This window comes from Orbicella franksi, chromosome 6 (assembly GCF_964199315.1).
Source record: "Orbicella franksi chromosome 6, jaOrbFran1.1, whole genome shotgun sequence".
Lineage (NCBI taxonomy): Eukaryota > Metazoa > Cnidaria > Anthozoa > Scleractinia > Merulinidae > Orbicella > Orbicella franksi.
Genome location: NC_138150.1, coordinates 29398037 through 29423572, shown reverse-complemented (window position 1 = coordinate 29423572; position 25536 = coordinate 29398037). Strand labels below are relative to the sequence as shown.

The window sequence follows — 25536 nt, the reverse complement described above, 5'->3', positions numbered from 1 at the left end:
CCCTTCAGCGTTAGACCAATTTAGTTATAATTTGGCTCGAAGGGTTCAACTTTATGTATGTGCCAACTGCTATACTTGCTGAGCCTACCATTTTTGTCCATTTATGATGACACTTTTTCATATACTTCATTTCCACAAATTTTCTGGAGTCTGATGCTAGGATTTTGGATGGGAAAATATTAAATATGTGTATATTCTAGTCAGAAACTGACAAGCAAGAAGACTAAAAACTAGATCATCTTCTATGATTTTGGAGTGTCAGAGAAAAATGATGCACTGTTTTTAATAGCTGGTTGAAATCTTCTGCAGTGAGTTGTTTACACTGATTGGATCCCAGCTAATCAATCTATATTTAAAAGAAGCCACTAATTATACAGGTAAAAGTTACCATAGTTAGTACATTAGTACCCCATCGATAGCAGTGGTTGCACAACATGTAAGCAAGCACAATCTAGTTAGTTCAAATAATTTAGCCAAAGTAAATCTTGTGTTTCAAATGTTAGTAGAGTGCATGGATGAGATCTTCAAATGGTGAGCCCATATTCAAACGAAAGCCATTCAGTTCTGAAATCTGTCAAAAGCTGTGAAAACCAGTCTACAATAACAAATATCTGAAAACTGATAAAGCTGTATTATGGTGTGGGTTTATATTTTTAACACAAATAGATTATTCCTTGTTCTTTTATCCACTGCCAATCTAAATGAGCCTCTAAATTTATGCACCTTTAAAAGTGGCCCTGTATTGCCCACGAGTGCTTTTGTTTGATCAGGTTTGTCCTGAACCTAGCCGACAGTTGAATCGTTCTTGAGACCCGTTCTTGAGACCCGTTCTCTCGAGGGACAACTTGAGGGACGACTCGGGGTTTGAGACTGTTTGGACAGCGGTTGTGCGATTCTACACATGCGCAGTACTTTCTCTCTAGAGAAAGGCGGTAAATATGGAGGAAGGAAGGGAAAGAGAGATAAACCAGTAAATTTAAATATATTTTAAAACTAACACTACTCTTTGGCTAAAAGTACCTCTCCCTCTCCTTTAATTATCTCCAAATCATTAAGTAGGATTTATTTCTCGAAAATCTCAAGAAAAAAATCAATTTATCCCGACAATGAAGGAGGTGCGGATATTGCTTGTGGGCGATCGTAAGTGAACGTTGGATTGTTATTGTTTTGGCTTATTTTGACAAGCGCAGATGGGTAAAAATAAATCTTGTAACAACGAAGTGCATTAACGTTCTTTAACGTGCTTTCACATTGTAGCACAAGTCGGGAAAACATCTCTGATTCTGTCTCTAGTCAGTGAGGAATTTCCTGAAGAGGTGAGTTGTCCAAACTTATCTTCTGACTTCAAGATTAACGATTGCCAATCAGTTGCTCTTTACATCTCGTTCTATGGTTAATCCCATTCTCTACATTTCATGTGAAATGCGTTAAGAAGTATTTATCTAGCAGTCACTGTCCTTTGCAACCTGCTATGGCATTCCTTGACCTCATACTACCCGCGTATCATCTTTTACGCGACAGGCTTACTTTAATCAACAACAACAACAACATCTTTTATTTAATGTACCCCTATGGTCTGTGCAGGTGTTTGCAATTTCATTGCAAAGTCTTTTCCAAAGAAAATTTCGTTTCATAGTATAGAGAATTGTCCAGTTTCAAAATTTAGAGGATTTTCGCTGCAGTATCCACTGCACGTTTATTGTTTTACTTGAGGGAAAATGCCTTAATACACATGTAAGTTTACTGCTCTGGAATGTTTAGAAAATATTTTAACTGACCTCTCCTAATACTTCCCTGGGTCTGAAATAATCGTTTGGGGCTAAATTATGTGTATACATGTATAGTGGTGTGTCTATATATAACAATGTACTCCCTGTTCAGAGATATGAGCAAAGCTTTGGTCTTGGAAAAATTATGAGTAGCCCAAAGGTCCCTAACCATCCTGGGTGCTCAGGACTTAAGCTTATATGAGAGAAGTAAATTTTTCCAGTCGCCCAAAGGCAAAAATTAGTTGCCTGTGGCACCTGGGTGCTTCTAGAGCACAACCCTGGATCTAAGGAACAAGTGCTTTTCTTGGCCCATTTTCATTTAGAGCACTCTAAATATGTCTGATTTTTTTTCACCCATCAACACAAGCGTGCAAGATTTCTCTGACAGGTTTCATGGTGAGATCAGCTGCTTAGCAACTTAAGATGGCAATTCTAGGCTGGGTTTGCTCCTGGAGACCAGAATTCATCATCAACCTGTACTAACATCTTGTTCTCTAACTGGATATGAATGGATCAAAACAGATCATATTGCAATATTTCTTGCAAAGGAGCTGGTGGGTGGTGGGAATTTTGAAAACAAATGTTGTGGCCCCGAAAATGGTCCAACAGATTGGTTGGTGTAACATGCAAGTTCTCTGTAGAAATGTTACGTGTACTTGGCTATTTCCAAGGTCATGTTCAGGGGGAAAAAAGACAAGCGTCATTTTACTTAATAATATTTTCTCTATTACTGCACCTTTCAATAACATGCGGACTCTAAAATTAAAAAGTTAACCAACAAATGAGTTTTTTGCTACTGTCAATCAAATGTTTGGCAGCTCCTCCCAGCTTTCAACTACTGCTGAGCACTTTTTCATTGTCTGTGCTCAATGATTTGATTACCGCGTGCTTGGCAGTAGTCAGAAGCTAGGAGGAGCCACCAAACATTTAATAATAATATTGACAGTAGTGAAAAACGTATCTGTCGGTTAAGCTTTGAATTTTAGAGTCCACACGTTTTTGAAAGGCATGGTAATTTATAGTTAACAAAAATATTATTATATTTTGTCAGGTCCCTACCAGAGCTGAGGAAATAACAATTCCAGCTGATGTGACTCCAGAGAAGGTTCCCACTCACATTGTGGATTATTGTGGTTAGCAAAATATTATTATTGATTTATTGTCTTTACTAAATGGTGTTTTTATTTATATTCACTCACACGCGATTAGTCTTAACCATCAAGTGACTGATTATTCCCCAGCTCCAACAGGGGAATATCCAAGTTATATTCCCCAATTTTCAGAACTGTCCATGTTGCAAAAATATTGGAAGAATAATAAATGCAATAGCCCCTGTTTGGCAGGAAAAAAATGCTTGGATATTTGTCCTTGGACATTATCTGTTCCTCAACTCAGCTCACAGTTTTTCTTGAGCTACCTGTACGCTGTCTGAAAACTTTTAGTTTCTCAGTACAGATAATGGCCGTGGACAAATATCTGAGCATATTTTCGTGCCAATTGGAGGCTTTTGTGTACATATCTACTCTGATTACCTTTTAGTCAACCTACTGGGTTAAAAAAATGTTTTACTTTTAAATTAATTTTGTTCAGTTGAATCATAAAAAGAATACAATACATAATACTTTTATGTGATGCTTTAATCACCAGCCTTGGAGCAGTCTGAAGACATGCTTATTGATGAGATTGTAAAGGTAATGTTTCAAATAACAAGGAACACCAAACTTGTTGACTTTTTTTGTTATGTTTAAGGTGTCTGTACTATTTCATCTTTCTTTGTTGACCCTTTGTGATGATAACTGGCAAAAAAAAGCTCTGTTAAAGAACACTGTCCTTCAACTGTCTAGCTGCTTGTCAACCTTGATGGCTGACTGTAGAACTCTTGGCTGTTTGCTGACAAACAGTTAAAGACAGTACACCAACAAACAGTGATCTGTTGGTTATCTGTTAACAACAACAACAACAACAGCAACAACAACAACAATCTGTATTTTTACTCTCTCACACTATAATATTAATTGTACTAAAATATCAATGATAAAAATTAGTAAGAGTACTGGCTGCCTGGATTAACCATAGGGGCTAGTGGAGCCACGCAGCCAATTGGCATTTGTGTTTAATGAAAATAAATTGCAGGTCAGCAAGGTAGCACAAATGCATATATAAAAAGAAAGGAAAAGAAGACAAAAAGAGAGAGAGAGAAAAAAAAAGCTATTACTATGCTATTAGGGAAGTCAGAAATAACTAAATTTATTTAACAAATAAAGAAGCCTACGCCGTGTATTATACTGTGATAACAACATGACAGGCATTTGAGAACATGGGGGAAATGTAGGAAACACGAGCCGCAGGCGAGTGTTTTCCTCCTTTTTTGAGTGTTCTCAAAGGTTCGGAGAATTTTATCACAGTGTAAGACACGGCTTAGGTTTTTTCATTTGCTTTATGATAAAATAAATGTTAATTAACTTTTTGATTTGATTCCACAGGCAAATGTAATTTGTGTTGTATACGATGTTACAGCAGAGGAATCTCTTGAAAGAGTATGTGTTTATGATGGTCATGAATGGTTATATATTAAATCAATTGAGCAGTTGCTTGCTTGCAGTGCCTAGTTGTGTGTCAACTTATTGCTTTTGCTTGCCTGCAAATTTTGTTAAAAACTGAATTTAGGGTTAGGCAAGTGAATGCTGTTTCTATTTTGACTGGTGTTTTGATTACAAATATTATGATATCTTATCAATAAAATAATCTCGTAAATATGAGGTAGTGTGGACCAAATTATTAATTAAATCATTTAAAGACTAAAGTAGACTAGCTTAATTAATTTTGCTGTGTAACTTTGTAATGTTATCCAGTCTGTTTACATGTACTTGTAACTTTTGAAATATTTCTTAGCCCTTCTTTTTCTGGGCCAAATGTAATTTTATACAATAAAAGAATTGTCAAATACTTGAGAAAAAATGGTTCTTGGTGAGTCTGATGTAGCTTTTCATCTTGGCCAAGAGACTCTTCAGAGACTTTTCAGAATTATGACAAAATACAAGTTGATATATGTCTACCACTCTGCGTCAATTGCACTCCACATCATGTATTTTCACCATCACAGATAAAGTTTAAATTATGTTGGTGTTGTATTCAACAGATAACATCTTTCTGGTTACCACTCATAAGGCAGACTGCAGAGGAAGAGACTCTGAAACCTGTTATTATTGTTGGTAACAAGGTAACCTGAGTAGTGATAAGTGGATAAAGATGGTAAAAGGAAAGGTGAATTGATCAACATAACATGAGTGTGGGACAAAGAAAAAATTCTGAGTCCCCAACAGGAATCGAACCTATGACCTCCCAAACACCGGGAGGATGCTCTATCCACTGAGCTACGAGAACTCATGGAGAGCAAGGTCATTTAACTGAGTGACAGGCATCCTGCATATTGCTAGGATTAGCACTGTCAAAGTCATTTTTCTTTGTCCCATGCTCGGGTCATGTTGATCAATTCACCTTTCACAAGGTAACATCACTTTGAATTGTAACTTGGATCAAATTGTTCTTCAGAGATTCACTTGTCTCCATTTAACCATTAAGTAGAAAGCATATAAGATGCTAGGGGTCTGTGTTATAAGATATTTATTGCATCAATGTAAATGCAAAACAATGTTTCTGCATTTATGAAGTTTGCATTTTATAATTGATCAAAATGCATGTAGGCTCTTGAATGTGCTTCTTTTTTGATCATTAAAAGACTGAAAGCACCACCAACCAATGTAACCAACTTTTTGTTATTACTTTTTTTTTCTTAGTCTGATCTCATGGATGGAAGTACAATGGATGTAAGTAAACTGGGAACTATGAAGCACTCACTTTTTGAAATATTTTAAGATAATGCATGTAATATGAGGGTGAAGTTGCAGATTGTCATGCCTGCCAATTAAGAACCAAATAAATAACTTTCAACAAGGCTAGTACTATTTGAATTATTCTGTAAATATTTGTAAGTTAGAGAACATGGCCTACAGATCTATCCAGCTCTTAGTAAACTCTGCATTAAATGAAATGTTTGTTTTTTTATCCTAAGAAAATAATGTATATTTCATTTTGGGTCTTGCAATGTACTTGAGACTGACACCACAATAACGTGAATCGGAAATATCTAGTATTCTGAGATACAATGTAGCTGCTTTGGTAGAATCCCAGAAGCCATCTAAAAGACCCTTAGTTAAGTGACATCTGCTACTCCACTTGACTAGTACTTTTAAGATTTAGGTTTTGAAATAATACCCTGGCTTGTCTATGTCTATTTAGACTGTCTTACCAATAATGAATGACTACACTGAAGTGGAAACATGTGTAGAAGTGAGTATTGTGCAAAGGTTTGCTTCAGGTATAGCTCCTCCAAACGTGTATGTAAAATTAGTTTGCAGTGTATACATGCACACGCAGAAAAAACCAAAAGCTAATGGGCTAGTCCAAACATTACATACAGTAATAGTGATACTAATCAAATTCTGAATAAAAATCATCTGGGCTTCTACTTAAATGATATCTAGATCTGTTTGCTTGCATTAACTTCTTACAAGAATGCTCTGATCAACAGACAGAAAATAACATAAATTTACTTTATATATTGTTAATGCACCATCCAGTCAGAAGGCTAGACTTGGACCGAGATGGAACACTTCCACAGGGACAGAGGGGATTGGAAGCAATTCATCAGTGGCCTATGCTCCGAAATGGAGTGAAAAGGCTTCAGATCAGATCAGACTTATATCATTTTATATTTTGTGCTATATCTATTCATTGGACTATGTATAGTTAGGGCTATGCATTCACTAAGTTAAACCTGATTTAAAATTTGCATAGATGTATGCAGCTTTTGGGTGTCAGGCTGATGGGACTTTCTTGCCCACATGTTTAACACTGTATGGTCATGAGAACTCAAACTGTGTTCAGATCTTTGAGAGTTTTGAACCTTAAAGCTTTAAAATACTTACTAGTTTACTTGTGTAATATGTAAAGTTTATTAAATAAAATACAGTCGAATGATTAAGCAGCCACCTATTAAACAGCCACCCCTATTTAGGCGGCCAGTAATCAAAGTCCTGACAAAGGCTTTTCTATTTTTTTTAACCTCTTATAGGCGGCCAGCCCTCATTAAGCAGCCACTACCCATTTCCCTGAGGGTGGCCATTTAATAGGGGTTGAACTGTGCATTAAATTTGATGAATTCATATGTAGCATTCTTTGGTTTTGACCTCTTAGTGCTCAGCGAAGGACCTGAAAAATATATCTGAGATGTTTTATTATGCACAGAAGGCAGTCCTTCACCCAACAGCTCCTCTTTTTTCTGCTGAAAGTAAAGAGGTTTGTTTGATTTAATTTGTACATCGACTTTTAATGTTTGGAATTCTTCTATCAGCAATCTTCAGAATTTAAGGGTCAACTCTGAATTGTATGGTGATTTTAATTAATTGTTGGTTTGTTATGAACGAAACCTTTATTATCTTAACAGTAAAAGATTCGTGTTAACAAATGTTTGATGTCTTGTGGTGTATTTGATATTTCAGTTAAAGCCATTATGCCAGGCTGCACTTACAAGAATATTTAAGGTATCTAACCACCAGATTTTGTAAATTATTTAATTCACTAAAATATATAACTGTTATTTTCCTTGAATTTTTCTTCTGACTTAATGTAACAAATATAATATATATTTCCAGATATCAGACACAGATAATGATGGCTTATTGAATGATAAAGAACTAAATGAGTTTCAAGTGAGTTGACATCGTTCTTTTATTATCAAATTTGCATTGCATATTGAGGATTTAATTTACGAGACCGTACAGAATGTCATTACAGAATGCCATTATGTGTGCATGATGACATCAGACTAGCATAAGTCACCATCAGGCCTAGGTTGGAAAACGTAAATTGTAAATTTTATCATAAAATATATTTTACATCCAAAGCAGCAGAAATGAAGAGAATGCCCACATGAAAACTACATGCAGGTCCCTGAGGTTTGAGCAAATTTGGTGAGAATCAGGGTTGGTGGTGAATTTTGAGCATGTGACTTAATCTTATATAAGTCTTAAGACCAATTAATTAGCTGGCGTAATCTTTTTAAAATTGGTCAGCTTGTGCTACCATGCCCTTCATTGATTCAAACTTTGTTTCTCTATCAGAACCGATGCTTCAACACCCCATTACAAGGTCAAGGACTACAGGATGTTAAGAATGTTGTAAGAAAGAATGTTGAAGGTGGATTGCGTGATGGTGGACTCACATTACAAGGTGGTGCAACAGTGCTAAGATAAGAATTTAGATTTCAGAACCCTAAGCACATATTGTCCCTTGAAGTAGAAATTCTTGTAAAGATGTGGAGTTTTGTTGTCTAAGTGTGGAGCACTTTGTTATCAGTGAGGTTGGCCATTGGGGATAAATGCTTGTAGCACAATGCCTGTAGTGTATAGACAATCAACAATTGTTTTTTGATACCTTGTGTTCCTGTTTTTCTTTGTGTTCATTCTCCAGGTTTCTTATTTCTACATGCACTGTTCATCCAGAGAGGAAGACATGAGACAACATGGACTGTCCTAAGAAAGTTTGGATATGGAGACGATCTCAAGCTCAGAGCTGAATATTTATGTCCAGCGTAAGTTCGCTTGTGCAAAGCATAGAGTAGGCTTAATTCTCAAGTGAAAAGTCACTACTTCAGGCATGATATTTCATGACATCAAAATTTGATGCTAAATCAGGCTGTCCAACCAGGTGAACTGTATCGAGGCGTCTAGCTTCAAGGCCCACAATGTGTTCAGGGGAGAAAGAATTTATTTAATAATGAAACCCAGAAATTTAGCAGCTCTCATAAGTTTGTTACCCGTATTCTATTTTGTTGTAAGAGTGCAGCTGTTGTTATTGTTTTGGGGCTAGGGGCATTGTTTCTGTTGTTTGTTAATATTGTTTTCTCAAAGAGTATCAAGTCAGTTGTGTGAGACCTTGCAGAAGCTGCTAGCTGACCCATTGGCAAATAAATTTAAAATAAAATATTTAAATATGTCATAATGACTGTTCTCTAATAATAACAAGTCACCTGTTGAACATTTTGTTATTTTTATAGGATCGACATGGGAACAGACCAGACAGCAGAATTATCAGATGCAGGATATCAGTTTCTTATTGACCTTTTCCACAGGCACGACAAGGTGCGCATAGATCATCGACTGCAAAAACGACTTTCTTATATTGGGTTGTGATACATTGCCTCACCAAAGGACACAATAACATGATGAATATCAGTGTCATGACTGCTTAAACCCAACATGTTTCTTTACTCTTTTTTTAAAGGATGAGGATGAAGCGCTGAGTTCAGAAGAACTACAGGTTGGTTTTCCTATACATCAGGATGTCAGTTCTCACATATAAGAAGTCTTTTCTGCAATAAGTTGTAAATTCTAAAACACAACTGGGAGCCATGCCAAGCTGAACCACGCAGCCTGACTTTAATTACAAAATGTGAAAATAGTACAAAAAAGTGACCAGCAGGAAAAGATGTTCCTGGGATTACGTGTTGCAAAAACTCTTACTAATAACTGCCAAAAATGAAAACTAACGTGCCTTCAAGGGCTTCACAAGAACAAAAAGAGTGAACTAAATGACCCTGAGAAGCAAAAAAACTATCATGCTAGAAGGGTTGGTTGGTGGGAGGTCAGGCAATGGTGAACAGCAACGAGGAAATTGGCAAACAAGGACAAACCATGTGACCTGAACCCCTGCACACTAGCACCCAGACTCCCAGATGTGTGTGAGAAAAACTTTTTCTGCTTCGTTCGTTCCTCAGCCAGTGGAAAACAACACTGTTAAATTTGTTTATTTCAGGAGTTGTTTGCTATTTGTCCCACAATGCCATGGGGTGAAGATGTTCTTAGTTCTGTGGAGACTAACAGCAATGGATGGATAACTCTTCAAGGATTTCTAGCTCAGTGGACGTAAGTAACACAGCGAGCCTGCAGTGCAGGCGTTGTTTGGAATGGAAATATGCTCAATAAACCAGGTTTATGATGTGGCCATCTTGGATTGTAATTTGATGCTTGCTACCTCGCACCTACTCCCTTGGCAAATTTTCTCTTCTTCCAAACCTCCACAATTACCAAATCCAAGATGGCGGCTTAAAACAAAAATGTGCGGTCATACACTCAAAATATGTCTGCATTGCAGGCTATACACGGTTAGCATAAGTTCAGAATCTGTTTTAGCTCCTCCCAGGGAACTTTTTGAATGTTCTGTTTGTCATATTAATGTACATTGAATGGATAGATTGGTTTGGTTGCCTTGCCATTGGTTTAAAACTATTATGAAATCCTGTCAACCAGTAATAATTTGAAGGAAGTAAAATGTGGTGTTCCCTCACATGCTAATCCAAGTCATGTTACTACATCAGAATGTCAACAAATTTCATGTTAAGTTCTGAGTGAATATTTTGAGGGTTAAATATAAAATTCTAAACATTTTTTTAGACTAACAACATTCCTGGATTACACAAGGACGTTAGCATATTTAGCAATGTTTGGTTACATTCATCAGGAAAATGAAACTCCACTCTCAACTGCAATAACAGGTAAACAAGCATTGTTGTTGTTTTTGTTTAGATTTACTTTGCAGTTATATCATAACAAAGATACCAACAGTCTTAAAAATGTATTGTATAAAATGATGGCATTTTATTAAATGACTTCACCTGAGAACCTAGACAGATTTCCTCCTGTTGTTTTACTTAGCTGAAAACGTTTAGCGTGGTTTTTAGCGGCAAGAAACAGTAGACAGGAATTCATCTGTATTCCAGGCTCATAGATTACATTGTGAGGTGTTAAAAATTATGTCTGGTTCAATGTGTTTTCTTCCCTTTCCCTCCCCACCCCCACCCCCCCCCCCCCCCCCCCAAGAGAACTTGCTTCCAGTTTTATGGAGCCCTTTACTTGGCAACTGTTCTAACCAGGCCACTTTTTGACATCATTCAGTTGGTTTTCCATAATTCTTTACCTATCATAATCAAGCAAGTACTGAGCGAAAACTGATGTTAAATTAAATTTACTTTGTAAGGTGGTATAAAGTTAGTAATAATTTTTAAACAAGAAACGTTATCTAACTCGAGTGCATGTGAAGTGTTTCCACCTTGTGACAGAATGCACATCTTATCATACAACATAATCCCTAACCATAACTATGTTCTAGTGACTCAATTTTGTGTAGAGTAATATTATTTAACGAAAGAATGAAGGATGCGAATGCAGCCATAACACTACTGGAAAAATGACCTGAAAAAATTTTTCAGGCTCTGAACGGGATTCGAACCCACGATCTTTGCGTTATCGGTGTAATGCTCTACCAACTGAGCTATCAAAGCCACATGAGAGCGTTCGTGTCTGGGTTCAGCCCTGGCCGAACCCAGACACGACCGCTTCATTCTTTCATTACTTAATTGCTACTGTTGGACATCTATTGGACATCTATTACCATATAATATTATTCAGTTTACGTGAAGTCCACTAGGCCACGCCACCTTCACCTACTGTAGTTACTAAAACAGTTTTGCACTCAAGAGACAGGAGAGTTTAAAGAACCTCGATGGCTACAAGTATGAGAAGGTCGCTTGGTAAAATGTCAATGGTTTTGCACGTGCGTTATACATGTACATCGTGGTACATTTCCTTAGCTGCCCTATCCAAAACAATCAAGTGATGTGCTACAGCAAGTGAACAGTTTTGTTTTGTTTTTTTTGATTTTGATTTTGTGTGTGATTTTTTTTTAATGACCTTTGTCCTCTTGAGCTACATGTACAACACGCCATCGAGGTTTCTTTAACTCCATTGTTACCAAGAGTAAAATACGATGAAAAATATTTGTAGACTGCTTGTTAAATGTTCTAATTTCTACTGACTGTGTTGTTTCCTTTCTTCTTAACTTCTCTTCTAGTCTGTTCTCCTTTGCCTTTCACCTTGGTTTCGTCTGTGTCTCGTCTCATTCAGATGCGAAAAAAGTTCCGTCTTTTATCTTCTTACTCTCGCTGGGCTCCAGCAGATACTAAACTGGGTACTTAACAAAACTCGTGGAAATGTTTAACTAGTGATTAACGTCACGTCACGTCATTCAAAAACTGTTCAACATCCAAACCTTAATTTAACAGTAACTTTCAGTTTAATCTTTGGTTTTTCTGTTAGTATTTTTAACAGTTTATAAAACTTAAAATTCATCCTAATTTTTGTAAAACAGTTCAAGGTAAAAATACAAACGAGTAATAAGCTTTTTAATTTTTTCTCGTAAATCACTTAACCGCTACGATGCCGCTCGTAATTAAGAAGCGTCGTCGAACGTATAACTGCAACAGCCTATTGTGACGTCGTTTTTTCCAATTTTGTTCTGCTGTATTCCGTTTGTTTTGTTTCTTTGCTTTTATTTATCCCTTTGTTGTCTTCTTTTGAATACATTGTTTTCTTCAGACTTCTTCTTTTCGTGCATTTACGTTTGTTTATTTGTATTCATTTTTGTTTGTTTCTTTATTTATTTACGTGTATATTTGGTTAATTTTCACTTTCATTTATACATGTGTTTATTTGCTCATGTTTTGGTACAAGCTACAAATAATCTTGTATTGACTCACAAGCAAAGTTACATGGAAGATATCAAGTGCATTAGAAGTTGATTAATGAGATAAAAGAAAAGTATTTGTTATATGAAAAAGAGCCTAAAGGCTAAACGCACACTAGGTTGCCTACTAAAGAGGCATCGCATGACTGGTTTTGGTGTGGTTAAGCAGTGCTTAAATAGTAATATGTATTCGTTTTGTCCTCGTAGTTACCCGCAGTAAAGTTGTTGATATGCAGAAGAAACAGACTTCCCGTTCTGTATTCCAGTGTTATGTGTTTGGGCCGCCTGGTGTAGGAAAGGTAAGTCTGCTGCAAACGTTAAACCAGGTTAAAAGTCAGTAGGTGTGTCGTGAAATGTCATGTCTGTTAGAGAAGCCAACCCGAGCAAGTGCAGAATCCGAACTGTTTGTAATAATTTTCAAGGCCCCGTTTTTGGTCAATCTATAAATCACCTCAACGTTTTTTAGTGTAATCCAATTATTGTTGTTTATTCCTCTTGCTACAGACAGCTTTTCTTCAAGCCTTTTTAGGACGAACTCAAGAGGTAAGCAGTAGTGAAAGTCTCACACTAGATACTGTCCTGCTATCCTCAGATACTATCCTACGGAGTCAGAGGTCGTGGATTCAAGTCCTTTTTTCAGGCTTTAATTTCACAACTGCTTTTAAAAGTTATGTATGTCGTAACTGCGATGATCACTCGGGTCTTCATAGAAAACCTTTTGTCTGGAAGATTTTCTAATAAAAGGCACCAATTAACAGCGCCTTACTGAATTTGCCAATGTTGATTGTGGTAATGCTTATGTCCTTGTGAAAACCAGCCTTAGAGAGTAGATGAATGGTAAGTCAGTCTAGTATCTGCGGGGATGTTGCTAGGCAACAAAATACATCCTGATGGCGACAGTCTCTCGTGACATCTTTCACGTGACTTAAGTTCTAAGTTCAACATGTTTTCACGTGATCCTCTGAAATATGTACTTGTGTTTATTTGTTTGTTTGTTTGTTTTTAGCCTGGTGAAGCGGAACAGGAATTATCAAGTTATGCCATAAATCTTCTAGAAGTTAACAGACAAGAAAAATACTTAGTGGTAAGTGACTGTAGCATCTTGGAGCTCCCACCCGGCAGCCCCTGCCCCAAGGGAGCTTGCTTACAGACTTGAAGGTAAGAAACCTACTTCGTATAACCTGTCCTATAAAAACACCCAAGTTGAGCGAAAAGCTGTCAACGAGACGATTTTTATAACTTTTATCAGTGGATTTCGGCAGTACTAGTAACAAGACTTTGATTCAATTAAAATTGCTGCCGCAAACGTTAGTTGTAGTTATATGTTTAACTGTACTTTCTTTTGTTACCTGTTTCAGTTACGTGAAATCGAATGGGAGAATTCTGGGTGGTTGTTACACGACAGGCGGTGTGATGTAGCGTGTTTTATTTATGATTCAACGGATACTGCTTCTTTTACTCAAGTGATACAACTACGAGAGGTACTGTAAACACTTATTACTATACAATATCATAAAGCGGTTTTCAGTTGAGCGTCGTTAAACCAAAGTAAAGTGATTTCTCTAGCCAATCACAAAGGACACAGGCAAAACAGTGAACCAATCAAAACTCCGATCAAATACATGCAGCCGATGGAAAGCGCGGAAAAACGTGTGCGAGTCTTGAAATATTTAGCGTAAAATTTTCATTATTTCAATCCCTCCCAATCTTAGCCATGCACAACAAAGTTATGAAGGAAAATTCATAAATAGATAATGATGATCGAACGTCAAAGGAGCAAGGATAGCCATAGTGTCAACTTTGCTGGTTTTGTTTTCACGACGCTCCAGTTAGTATAAGACGTAACACCGTGGAAGTCGCAAAAGCGAAGCAATCCTGTTTCCTAAAGCCTAATTTCATGGCAAATTTGGGTAAAAGTGACGCAGCTCGATCTGCTGTACCAACATAGTTTGTCCTTTTTCTGTAGAAACCTCGATCGACGTTGTCTTTTATGTTTTGCCTTTGTTCACAGAAACTTCCCAAGACTGTCCCATGTATGTTAGTGGCGGGAAAAAGCGAAGGAGTTCCAGCAAAACAGGTAATCTTTAGCATATTATATACAGTATAAATACCTGCGTCATTTGACTCGACTGTGGATTTGCAAAATAGAAGGTTGGTGGTCCAGTGGGAAAGTAGTCCAGTAGTCTTGTTAGTTGATAAGGTCTGAATATTGCGTGCCCATTGGGCAAGCCGGTAATATTTAGCGGGGTCAACTGAAAACTGGGAAACTGTATTTCAAATTTTTTTTCCTGCCCTGGGAAGTGGTCGAAGAAACATAAACCTGAGTTGGAGACACCATGGCAAACCGAAGTCAGTCTTTGGAATAAATTTGCAACATTTACTCACAAAATCAATGAATGTTTTCACTCTTCCCCTTAGCACCAGAGGTTTTGTCTTCTGTGTTGAGTTAGGATCCCATAGCCGATCGACGTCGGGTAACTTACAGAGAGTAGCCCTCTCCACTCCTCTATCTCCCTCCTCTCCTCTCAACCCGTCCTTCTTTACTTGCCTTGATCCGCCATTCTATTAGCGAACGTGGGGAAGGAACGCGTGACGAGCCCCAAGAGCGTCTGCGTGGGAGGCTACCATTCTATGTGCTTGTACTTAAAACTTCAGTTAACTGCAGTAGTAGCAATCACGAAATATGATAAATTAGAAGCAACTGCCAAGCTAAATATCATCAAGTTATGTTTTGTTTTTGTCAGGATTTTGAAATGCAGCCGTCTTTGTACTGCACGTTAAATAAACTACCACCTCCTCAGGTATGTGGATTTGTAATTGATACATTTACTTTACAAACACCATTTTCTTACTCTCTGAACCGATATACGGTCCTACCTCTACTAAGGACCACCTCTCTGCAACGGCCACTTTTTTTCGTCCCGGCGGACCGTTCAAACATTCACTCTTACTCTAACCTCTCTACAACAGCCACCTCTCCACAACGGCAACGGCCACTATAGCGTGCCCCAACTGCCAAAATAACCTCTCGACAATGGCCAGTAAGTCAAAGACTGACAAACGGTGTATACCGTTTGCAAAGGGGTACGAGACTTGATTCATACGGCGCGTCTTTGGTCTGTTTGGTTTCTGCTTTTTACATATTTACGTGCTACACTAAGCATTTTTTAACGATAAAAATGTTGAAACCCATGAAAAAAACAGTGGCCATGTTACACTCCTACCTCCCCCTTAACGACCACTTTCCTCTGTCCCTAAGGTGGCCGTTGTGGAGAGGTTCGATTGTAGTTGTTAGCAATTCTGATATTTGGTTATTTCTAACGAAAATCAATAAGAAATTTAAACTAAGATAGCCAAAGTTTTTTGCACTACGATGTTTTTCCCACTACGTCGTCTCCTTTCTCTCCTGAAAATTGCCTGAGCCTGGGGCTTTTGCCAAGGGTGACTTATCAAATGGCTCTTGTGACAGTGTTCGTGTTGCTCGTGTCTGGTTTGTCTTAATCGGAACGATTCTTCGGGTTCTTCAACGACGATTTACCTTATGGGACATCCTATAGGAAACATCCTATTTAGACTTAACCTTTTTTGCAATTGATCATCGAACTTCAGATTACTGTTTTCCATTTGTTTGACACTTTTTCTGCTTCCAGAGGAGCTTACGGGAACCTCAACTTATCAGCATGCAACTGATTATTTGAGTGTTGTTTATTTTCTATTTCAGCCGTTCTCATCCCTCAGTAGACCAGACATATACAGGCCTATCTACAACAGCCTGGCACAAATGGCAGTCTACCCGTAAGTAAAATATACTAGGAACCAGCGCCACATGTTCACAAAAGATGTTACTTTTTTACCTGTAACCCCAAAGTAAACGCAAAAAATATATAGTATAGAAAGGGGGAGGATAGAGAGAAAAGAAGCGAGCTTTTTTGCGGAAGTTTTATCTGAAATCTTAATTGGAAAGTAAAACGTAAGAAACCACATTGTAAATGAAACATTTTTGATTATTCTTCTCCAGACACCTTTGCGGCCCCAATGCAGACAGTGTGACGTCATACTGGATCGTTGCCGGCTTAGTTGCCGCTGCCATAGCAACAGCCGGTGTTTTCGCGTTCAGATACTTGAGAAAGGGAGGTTCAACTACGTGACAGCAGTCACAGGAAACCCATGAAAACACGAACATGTCCGTCCACTTGTCGTGATGGGACAAGGCATTTGTTTTGCCACAGATTTGAACCTCGCAGTTACTAATATAAAGAGGTTCTGTATTCAATATCTACAACAACCTTCGGAAGTGAAAAGATCGTAATCGTGCCAAAGTGGAAATAGTTTATTTTTAATGCTACTACCGACTACTGTGTTTTTAATTGAACAAACTTTCGCCGATGTCAACAAAGCCTGACGTGCACTCGGCTCCTTTCTAGTGTTGTATGTAATTTTCCTGCCACCAAAGAGATTGAGAAAGTCAATTCATGATACTGTTATTTTTAAGCTAAGCTTTGAATACTAATGTTTCGACAGAAGGATGTTCTGTTGCTCTTGTGTTCTTGCACAAGCATTGAATTGTATCAAGTAGTGAATTGTTTTTTTGTGTGGAACTCTAAAGACTGTGATCTACATCTTAACATATCAAAATGCCTTAACTTTTCAATTCTTTAAAAAATGCGCTCTATAAAACACATTACAAGATGTGAATCTGAAAAATCTCGTCCCCAGGGCGTTGGGCGTTGCCCAGGAAACCCTCAAAAAATCCTCTTGAGGCACTCCATTTAAACAAAACTTCAGTGACCAAAAAAATACCAGAATTGCTTTGGTTTGGACATTATTAAAGAAAATAGAAGTAGTGCTCTTATTTACATAGGCTAACAAAACACGAAATGTCTGACTCAGGATTGCATACTTTACAATCTTTGCAAACAAGTGCGCTGCAGGGAAATCGTTGGCCACAATATTGCCTCAGTAACATAACGTGTTAGTCTGATGATGTTGAAAAAAATATGCTCTTAATATTGAGAGGGCATGGATTTACTGCCTAAAACTTGAGCCCCATATATTCATATAGTTTTTGTGTGGTGCAGGTTAGAAATTTCAAAGTTTTACAAAGGATGTAAAGCTCATTAGTATCGCCCAACTAGTGGACTAATGCAAATCCTGCATTTTAATTGGCGACGCTACTAGAGGACTATTAGTAATAGTCCTCGAGTAGCGAAATTGGCGCAATCGAGCGTGACGCTTTCTTTCGTTTTATTCCCAAATAAATATTTCTTCAACTTGCATTTGCTAACTTTATTATTGTCTTTTCTGTCCGACTAGTTGGGTGATACTAAAACAATTAGACCCTTCGCCCTCAAGGGCCACGAGTCTAATTGTTAATTATATAAGATCAGAAGCATATCACCTATCTAGGTGATATGCTTCTGATCAGATATACCACCCAGACATTCTTCAATTTCTGCAAGCGTTTGAATATCACACTCAAAGAGCTAAACATTTCACCAACTGCTAGGTTTTACGAGCTCTTTCTAAAGAGCTTTAAAATATTTCAAAAATATTTGTAAAGCAGTATGCTGGTGACGTCAGCAGGGTTCTCCTCTGACATTATTATGGTGTTAACATTTTCAACACGGCGCGTTGACCAGGCAGCTCGCAATATATGGTGAAAATTTTTTCCTTGCATCTATCATTCCCGTACAGTAGTAAAACCATTATACATATTACATAGGTCTTTCATCATATTATCCACTTGCATACTTTCAACAGGTAAACTAAATTGAAAAATAAAACAAAGTGTGAAATATCTAGAATTTAACACATCGAATGTGGTTTGGCGTGGTCTGTACTCTTATCGACAACGAGTACGCGTCATCACAGTGGTCAAAATGTTGTGGGCTCGCGAGGCGCAGCCGAGTGAGTCAGCAACAAATTTTGACCACTGTGATGACGCGTACTCGTCGATATGAGTACAGACCACACTAAACCACATTCGATTGGTTTTTTACCACAATATCAAAGATAACGAAAGAAAACTTTGTCAAGATTTGTTGACAATCCTCCGTAAGAAAAAAGATGGCGACTGGTACATTTACCCATAATTCTTAGTCCACGAAAACTTTAACAATGCTCATAAAAACGTACAGAAAAGTTCTAAAATCCTCAAACCTAGCATACACAATGTCGTTAGCTCAGAGACAAATATCGCAAAAATCTGGCTTTCCTTGTACTTTACGGGCTGTATTAGGCTCGCATGGTATTGTGGTAAAATGTACAGCCGCCATCTTTTTTCCTACTGCGGATTGGAAACACCGACTCGGACTTTAAAGTGCACGCGCTGCATTATTCAAATGAGCTACTTGTACGCGTCAGACTTTTCGGGAAAAGATTAAGGACGCGTATTCGTTGTCGGTAAGAGTTGAGACCATGCTAAACCACATTTCGATTTGTTTTTTACCACAACATCAACGTAAAAGAAAATGTTTTTTCAGATCAGCGAGAGCTGAAAAAGGCATTGCGCGACACATTGACGCGAGCGGCGTGGTAGGGACTCTTATCGACAACGGCAAATTAGCCAATCAGATTGCGAGATTAGCAGCAATTGTGGTAAAAAAAAAAACTTTCGGATATATACCCTACGTAACTCAGATATTTCACACTTTTTATTATTACTCATTATTATTATTATTATTATTATTATTATTATTATTGTCATTGTTATTATTGTTATTGTTATGATTATAATTATAATTATTATTAGGCTTAGAGAGGATTTAAAAATACTTTATAGTATTTCTATTGAAGCCTGTTTGTTATGGTCGTTCATAAAAATTCCATAAAGACCTAACTTGTACTCTTCTTCTCTTAACTTTTCCCCAAATTCCTCTTGCATGAGGGCGTAATTTTGCAGTATTGAAGATCTACACCCTGTCTTTTCCAGAAAGTTCTTATAACACCGGCTCCGCTTTGTTGTCTTGGGCCATGGTAAATGGTTAACAACCACCTGATCAAAAATGGTTCTCTCGCAACTCTTGTGAATGTCGACAGCGCACTGTTCAGGTACCTGCGGTGTTGCTTCAACAGAAACAATGAATTAAGGCAAAGACATAACTATCTGGAATGGCCGTCTAAAACCTTCCTTGTCTACAATAGCCCTTGCCTAATTCCTTTGCCTCAATATTTCACCTACGTCAAAATCGTTCTCGGGTCTCGTGGTCTGAGACGAAAAGTGTCCATTTGTCTCGGATACGTCACAGAGGTATTCAGCTCTAAAGATTTAAACTATTGCATGAATTCGAATGAATACAGCTGATTTAAGTGTAGGTCGGCTTCTTACCTGCTGAATATTTATCAAACAAGTCCTGAACGATCGCTGAAAAGTAATGAAAATAATTAAAGCCTCGTTAATATGCTTACTCAAACTCATTCTCGTCCCCAGAGGCCACGCTCCTTTTGGTCAGCACCAAGAATCGCGACCTCCGGGAGGGTCCAATTTTCTGAGCATGCGCAGAGAATTCGTTTCGTATTCTCAGCCAATCAGATTTGTCAGACTTGACTCTGAGCATACGCAGAGCGACGGGAAGTCCGTAAATCGCGGATTTCCAGTGTTGGACCTTCCCAGATCAGAGGTCGCGATTCTTGGTGTTGACTAAAAGGAGCGCGGCCTCTGGGGACAAGAATGACTCAAACCATGCGGAGACTTGTTTATAATGCGGCGTTGCCCACTGATCTGATTCCCAGATTCCACTCACACAGGACTTAATCCTTTTTGTGTAGACCATCCGGGTATCTGGCTTCCTCAGGACAGCCTGGAGCCATAATCAAGGATTGAGATTTATGATCAGTATTAGACCTTATAATCCATCAAATATTTTCGCTCGCACGCGATTGGTCTAAACGCATCACGTGACTGAATATTCCCCAGCTAAAACTTGGGAATACCTGAGTGAAAGTATGCTCGGATATCTGTCCTTGGACATTATCTGTTCCTCAAAGCTTCACCTTACTGTACGCTCTGAGAAAGCTGTTCGCTTCTGAGAACAGATAATGTCCGCGGACAAATTCGCGCCAAATGGAGGCTATTATTTATTTATTTATCCGTCAGTATTTAATCAGGTTGCCTTAGCATCTCGCTGGTTCCTATTCCACGGCTTATGCTAGAGGGCAGGTCTCCCGATGCAAAGCAACTTCGTTCCCAGGGCTGATCCTTTAGAGAGTGAGAAAAGCCGTGGAAACGACCTTAGATGCGAAGTACTATGGACAATCACCATCTCACCTGAATTCTGGATAGTCTTCTCTAGTTCGTGATACTCGAGGTCGGGACACATTAGTGCTTTGTCTACTATCGCAGAGTGGAGTAGAAGAAACCGGTCTTGATCCAGCAGAGATCCTAAACCTTTGCTTCTTTCAAAACACTGTATCACTTTCTAAAAAAAAAAATACAAGATAGAGATACAATTATTTCCCGAGTTACAACAACAACAGCATCTTTAGCCTGCTCGAACAGGCTCCCGGCGAGCGCGAAAAAAGAAAAAACATTTGGCAAACGAAGCGATAACCCCGCCCCGCTTCGCTCTCCGAATTCTTTGCATCCTTTGCAATGTTCTACTTGTGTATTAAATTTAGAAAAGATGGCCATAATGTTGATATTTAGCGATGGTCCATTTGGTGTCCTAACCCTTCAACCATATCGATTTGATTGCTCAGTTTACTAGACATTTGTATCGATTCATGATATCCATGTGACTGTGTAATCGCCCTCATACTCAAAGTTCAAAGGGGCAACATGTCGTTTTCATGTATCGACATGTGTTTAGCACCTCAGTTTAGCACCTCATTGTAATTGAAAAGAATTCTTTTCATGGCCTGAAAATTTGCAAAACAAAAACAGTTTTTATTTCAACAACAAATATCTTCCCTGTAGATAGAAGTTATCAATCGAGGCAGAATGAACAAGAAATAAGATGGGCATTTTATGCGGAAAATATTTCGACTAACCTTCTTGGAAATCAACCTTTTTTGTCCAAATAATTAATTACTTACAAGAAACTTGTTATCGTACGTACAAACTTGTCATTGCAACAGAATAAAAATAACTCAAAATCTCTGATCAGAACATAAAGTAGCTAACTAAACTAACAGAATTCAGTGAAATTAAGATAAACCGTGAGGGTGTTCATGACATTGTTGCTAACCTTCTTAACATCGCAAGCAGTTTCCGGGAATGGCGGCGAACCTAGGTCCACCATCAAGCGATACTGAATGCCGTTACAGTCCTTTATGATATATTTTTCTGAACTCGTTGTTCCGTCCATGAGGGCTTCAGTTACAGTGAAAAGATGCCTGGAAAGTGAAGCTAGCACAAAGATCAAGTGGAAAAAACAGTCGGCAATCATGTCTGCCGTGGTAGTTTCTGTGGTGAATGTCTTGAGTACGTGTTTATATGGTTACATAGGTAATTTGTCAAGGAGCTCATGCGTGCATAACACCTGTTATTTAAATTCCACTAATGATAATAGTACGCGTGTTTTTTAATTTTGCGAGAAATTTATAATGGTCTGCCGTTTCTGGCCTGCGTCGCAGACGCTAACAACTTATACGTTTCCAGCATGGGTCGAGTTTATTAAGTAACGGAAAGATCATTCATTTTTAAATGCTAAGTAATAAGCTTTCCACCGACCACGTGCTTTTTTCGTGCTTCCGGCAAGACGTGCATTTTTTGCTTTTTATGCTACGGGGAAGCCGGAAGCATTTATGGAAAGTTCAAGGGAATGTATGAACAGAGCACGCGAAGCTACCCACCATCACACGCGTTTGGTTTACACCTGCTCACTGTAAATTAATATGCTCTCAAAGACTGTAGAATGCAACTTTTTTGTCTTTTTTGGATGGGAGAAAGCAGGTTTTCACAAACTGGTGTTTCCCTGCATACACCTGTTTAAGTCGATAGGTGAAGCAGAAATCAGAGCCAAACATGACTACCCTTCTTTTCCGCTCGGCACTACGAGTAACTTCTCCGTAGGGAATAAAATGACGGGTTTGCATGTTACCACCCATGCGAATCTTACACTATCCGTAGAAGTACGAGGAAAGCCATATTTTAGGGACCGTTCATTTTTTATAAGGTAGGGGGGGCTGGTGGGATTTGGGGGGGGGCCATGCGAAAAAAAATGGCTTTCGAGGGGGGGTCATCCCAAAAAAATAAGGGAAAAAGGGGGGGTCACGTGAAATATTTTAGTAAAACTTTAAAATGGCATAATGTTTGAATATCAAAAAAATTGCTATAGAATAAACATAGAAGGCAGGATATAAATTTATTACAAACTTTCCTTCTGCTTTAAAAAAACGTTTGGCGACAAAAAGCATTTGTAGCTACTGAAAAGAAGTGTTTAACACTGTTATTTTTGAATGCAACTTTCACTGGCACTCATCTTCATCTTCGCTGTCGTCGATTTCTTCGTCGCCGCTTGTGCTCCTATGGGAGTCTCTTTCACCAATGCTGCAAGAAGCAGCAATGCTTTCCGTCAGAGTGTACTCTTCAGGGTACATGAAGGTGTAAACATAATCTCTGACTTCCCGCTCAAGATTGGTGGTGATTCTGCTTCTTGCAGCATTGGCGAAATAATTCCCTTCCAAGAGCTGTGCGATGTATGGCCCATCTCTTCTAAATATCGACGTGGCAACATCCTCAACTTTAATACACTCTTCCGGGACGGCCGTTCTAGGAGGGTACACAAGGCATTGTGGAAGATCATTTCCTAGCGGGTTTCCAACACAGATTCCATAAACTCGTTGGACGTTGTTTTCAGTCCGCTTCCTCTTTCTTTCATTTGACTTTCTGCGGTTTTCTTTTTTCGTTCTCCTTTTGTTGATGTGCTGTTTGAGTATGCCTTTGAATATGCTGTTATAAGGGACCGTTCATTTCTTATAAGGTAGGGGGGGGCTGGTGGGATTTGGGGGGGGGGGCATGCGAAAAAAAATGGCTTTCGAGGGGGAGCCATTCCAAAAAAATAAGGGATAAAGGGGGGGTCACGTGAAATATTTTAGTAAAACTTTAAAATGGAATAATGTTTGAATATCAAAAAAATTGCTACAGAATAAACATAGAAGGCAGGATACAAATTTATTACAAACTTTCCTACTGCTTTAAAAAAACGTTTGGCGACAAAAAACATTTGTAGCTACTGAAAAGAAGTATTTAACACTGTTATTTTCGAATGCAACTTTCACTGGCACTCATCTTCATCTTCGCTGTCGTCGATTTCTTCGTCGCCGCTTGTGCTGCTATGGGAGTCTCTTTCACCAATGCTGCAAGAAGCAGCAATGCTTTCCGTCAGAGTGTACTCTTCAGGGTACATGAAGGTGTAAACATAATCTCTGACTTCCTGCTCAAGATTGGTGGTGATTCTGCTTCTTGCAGCATTGGTAAAATAATTCCCTTCCAAGAGCTGTGCGATGTATGGCCCATCTCTTCTAAATAACGACGTGGCAACATCCTCAACTTTAATACACTCTTCCGGGACGGCCGTTCTTGGAGGGTACACAAGGCATTGTGGAAGATTATTTCCTAGCGGGTTTCCAAAACAGATTCCATAAACTCGTTGGACGTTGTTTTCAGTCCGCTTCCTCTTTCTTTCATTTGACTTTCTGCGGTTTTCTTTTTTCGTTCTCCTTTTGTTGATTTGCTGTTTGAGTATGCCCTTGAATATGCTGTTATAATTGCTCTTCTTATTTTCTAGTGCTTCCTTGTCCTGGGTGACCTTCGTCAACTTAGCTTCTATACATTTGATCTGTTTCACATTAAAACTGTGGGCAAATTCTTCGCCCTGCTTTAAAGCAAGCCCATTGGACTGAAAGAGTGTGGAATCGTGTTCCTTTACATCTTTCAATATGGCATTCAACTTTTCCACCATTGCTCTGTGCTCTTTGATGGAGAAGTTCAGTTTTCTTCCATCACTGGGCTTCAACCAGTACCCTGGCATGGAAAACTCACTCGCCCTTTCTGAACAGCCATCCGCACTTAGAAAGATTGCTTCTTTTGCTTGTAAGATGTCAAACTGCCTGGATCGTTCAGCTGTAAACCTTTTCTTAAATGACTCGTCGCTTTCGCCATTATTGCGCATTTTGGAATGAGCCTCTTTCATGATGCTCATGTAGTAATGCGCTCTTTTCCCGATTGGATTAACAATATAGCCAAGGCTTGTTTTCCGGAGACCCTGAGGTATGGTTGTATCATCAGCAGAGGAGGAACTAGTGACCTACCAGAAAAGGAAAGACGATTTTTTTATTTATTATATTGAACTGATATTATCGAATGATCATGGTTCGTGTAACCATTTAATGTTGTATTCGTGTAGTGAAATGTAGACCTAAGTCAAACGATATATTAAAAGACACATACTATTTTAAAAATGTTCAAACAGTTTTAGGTGCTATCTTTACAATAGGAAAATACAGACGTTTCTCATTATAAAAGTGAAGCATACATGCGTTTTTAATGTCCAGATAAAAATTGGAACACTGACAAGAAATTAACACTTACCGGCTCATCTTCTTGTACTTCAACAGCTTTCTGTTTTACCTGCACAGGGCAACATTCATACATGCCTGTCACTAGAGTAGAGGTAAAAACCTTCCAAATAAAGACATCTGTAAATTAAATGTAAGAATGTGTTTCACACAACACATCAACAGATTTCCAGTTTTTTCACAACACTTCGTACTTGGTTCAGTATCACAATGCAGGAGCAAGGAAAGACTCTGTTCCAGGCCACTGTTACTTCCGTAAGATTGAGAAGTTTATGAATGAGCACTATGAGGAGGGGGAGAACAACAGGGAGTTTCTAAAGTTGTCCTGTCAAGAAAAGGTAGGAGAAATTTGTTCTTTTTGTTGTAAATGGACTGGACCACCCATAGAAAGATACCCTAAACCAGTTCCTGACCATTCCTGCCTACCGGAATACCCCTACCTCTCCTACCAGAAGACCCCAAAAGAAGGGTGTGATCCAGATGACTGGCAGCCGAGGGTCCAAGCGAAGAAAGAGCATGGAAGTGGCAGGCTGGTTTTATCTGACCCAGAGAGCGTTGCTCTATTTGCAGATAAGTTTATTGTCAAATCAAAGTTTGTGGTGGATTA

The 25536-nt window shown here is 38.5% G+C and overlaps 3 protein-coding genes across 3 annotated transcripts; 1 reads left to right on the top strand and 2 right to left on the bottom strand.

Moving 5' to 3' along the window:
• Nucleotides 1-41: 41 nt before the first annotated feature.
• Nucleotides 42-17284, top strand: LOC145489026 (mitochondrial Rho GTPase 1-A-like). The gene is made up of 25 exons (XM_081467915.1): nucleotides 42-1140; nucleotides 1258-1316; nucleotides 2821-2902; nucleotides 3417-3460; nucleotides 4253-4306; nucleotides 4909-4989; nucleotides 5567-5596; nucleotides 6069-6119; nucleotides 7026-7127; nucleotides 7331-7372; nucleotides 7484-7540; nucleotides 7952-8060; nucleotides 8301-8421; nucleotides 8887-8971; nucleotides 9114-9149; nucleotides 9645-9754; nucleotides 10283-10383; nucleotides 12618-12709; nucleotides 12915-12953; nucleotides 13417-13494; nucleotides 13769-13891; nucleotides 14422-14487; nucleotides 15155-15211; nucleotides 16132-16205; nucleotides 16429-17284. The coding sequence occupies exons 1-25, from the start codon at nucleotides 1107-1109 to the stop codon at nucleotides 16556-16558; spliced, it is 1857 nt and encodes a 618-aa protein (XP_081324041.1). The 5' UTR covers nucleotides 42-1106; the 3' UTR covers nucleotides 16559-17284.
• Nucleotides 17285-19131: 1847 nt separating this feature from the next.
• LOC145490915 (uncharacterized) lies at nucleotides 19132-21720 on the bottom strand. Its single transcript, XM_081470030.1, has 4 exons — nucleotides 21596-21720; nucleotides 20677-20827; nucleotides 19738-19773; nucleotides 19132-19475 (listed from the first exon to the last, which is right to left on the bottom strand). The coding sequence occupies exons 1-4, from the start codon at nucleotides 21713-21715 to the stop codon at nucleotides 19186-19188; spliced, it is 597 nt and encodes a 198-aa protein (XP_081326156.1). The 5' UTR covers nucleotides 21716-21720; the 3' UTR covers nucleotides 19132-19185.
• Nucleotides 21721-23431: 1711 nt separating this feature from the next.
• LOC145490583 (uncharacterized) lies at nucleotides 23432-25005 on the bottom strand. The gene is made up of 2 exons (XM_081469678.1): nucleotides 24943-25005; nucleotides 23432-24658 (listed from the first exon to the last, which is right to left on the bottom strand). Exons 1-2 carry the CDS (start codon nucleotides 25003-25005, stop codon nucleotides 23627-23629), a joined length of 1095 nt encoding a protein of 364 aa, XP_081325804.1. The 3' UTR covers nucleotides 23432-23626.
• Nucleotides 25006-25536: the final 531 nt, after the last annotated feature.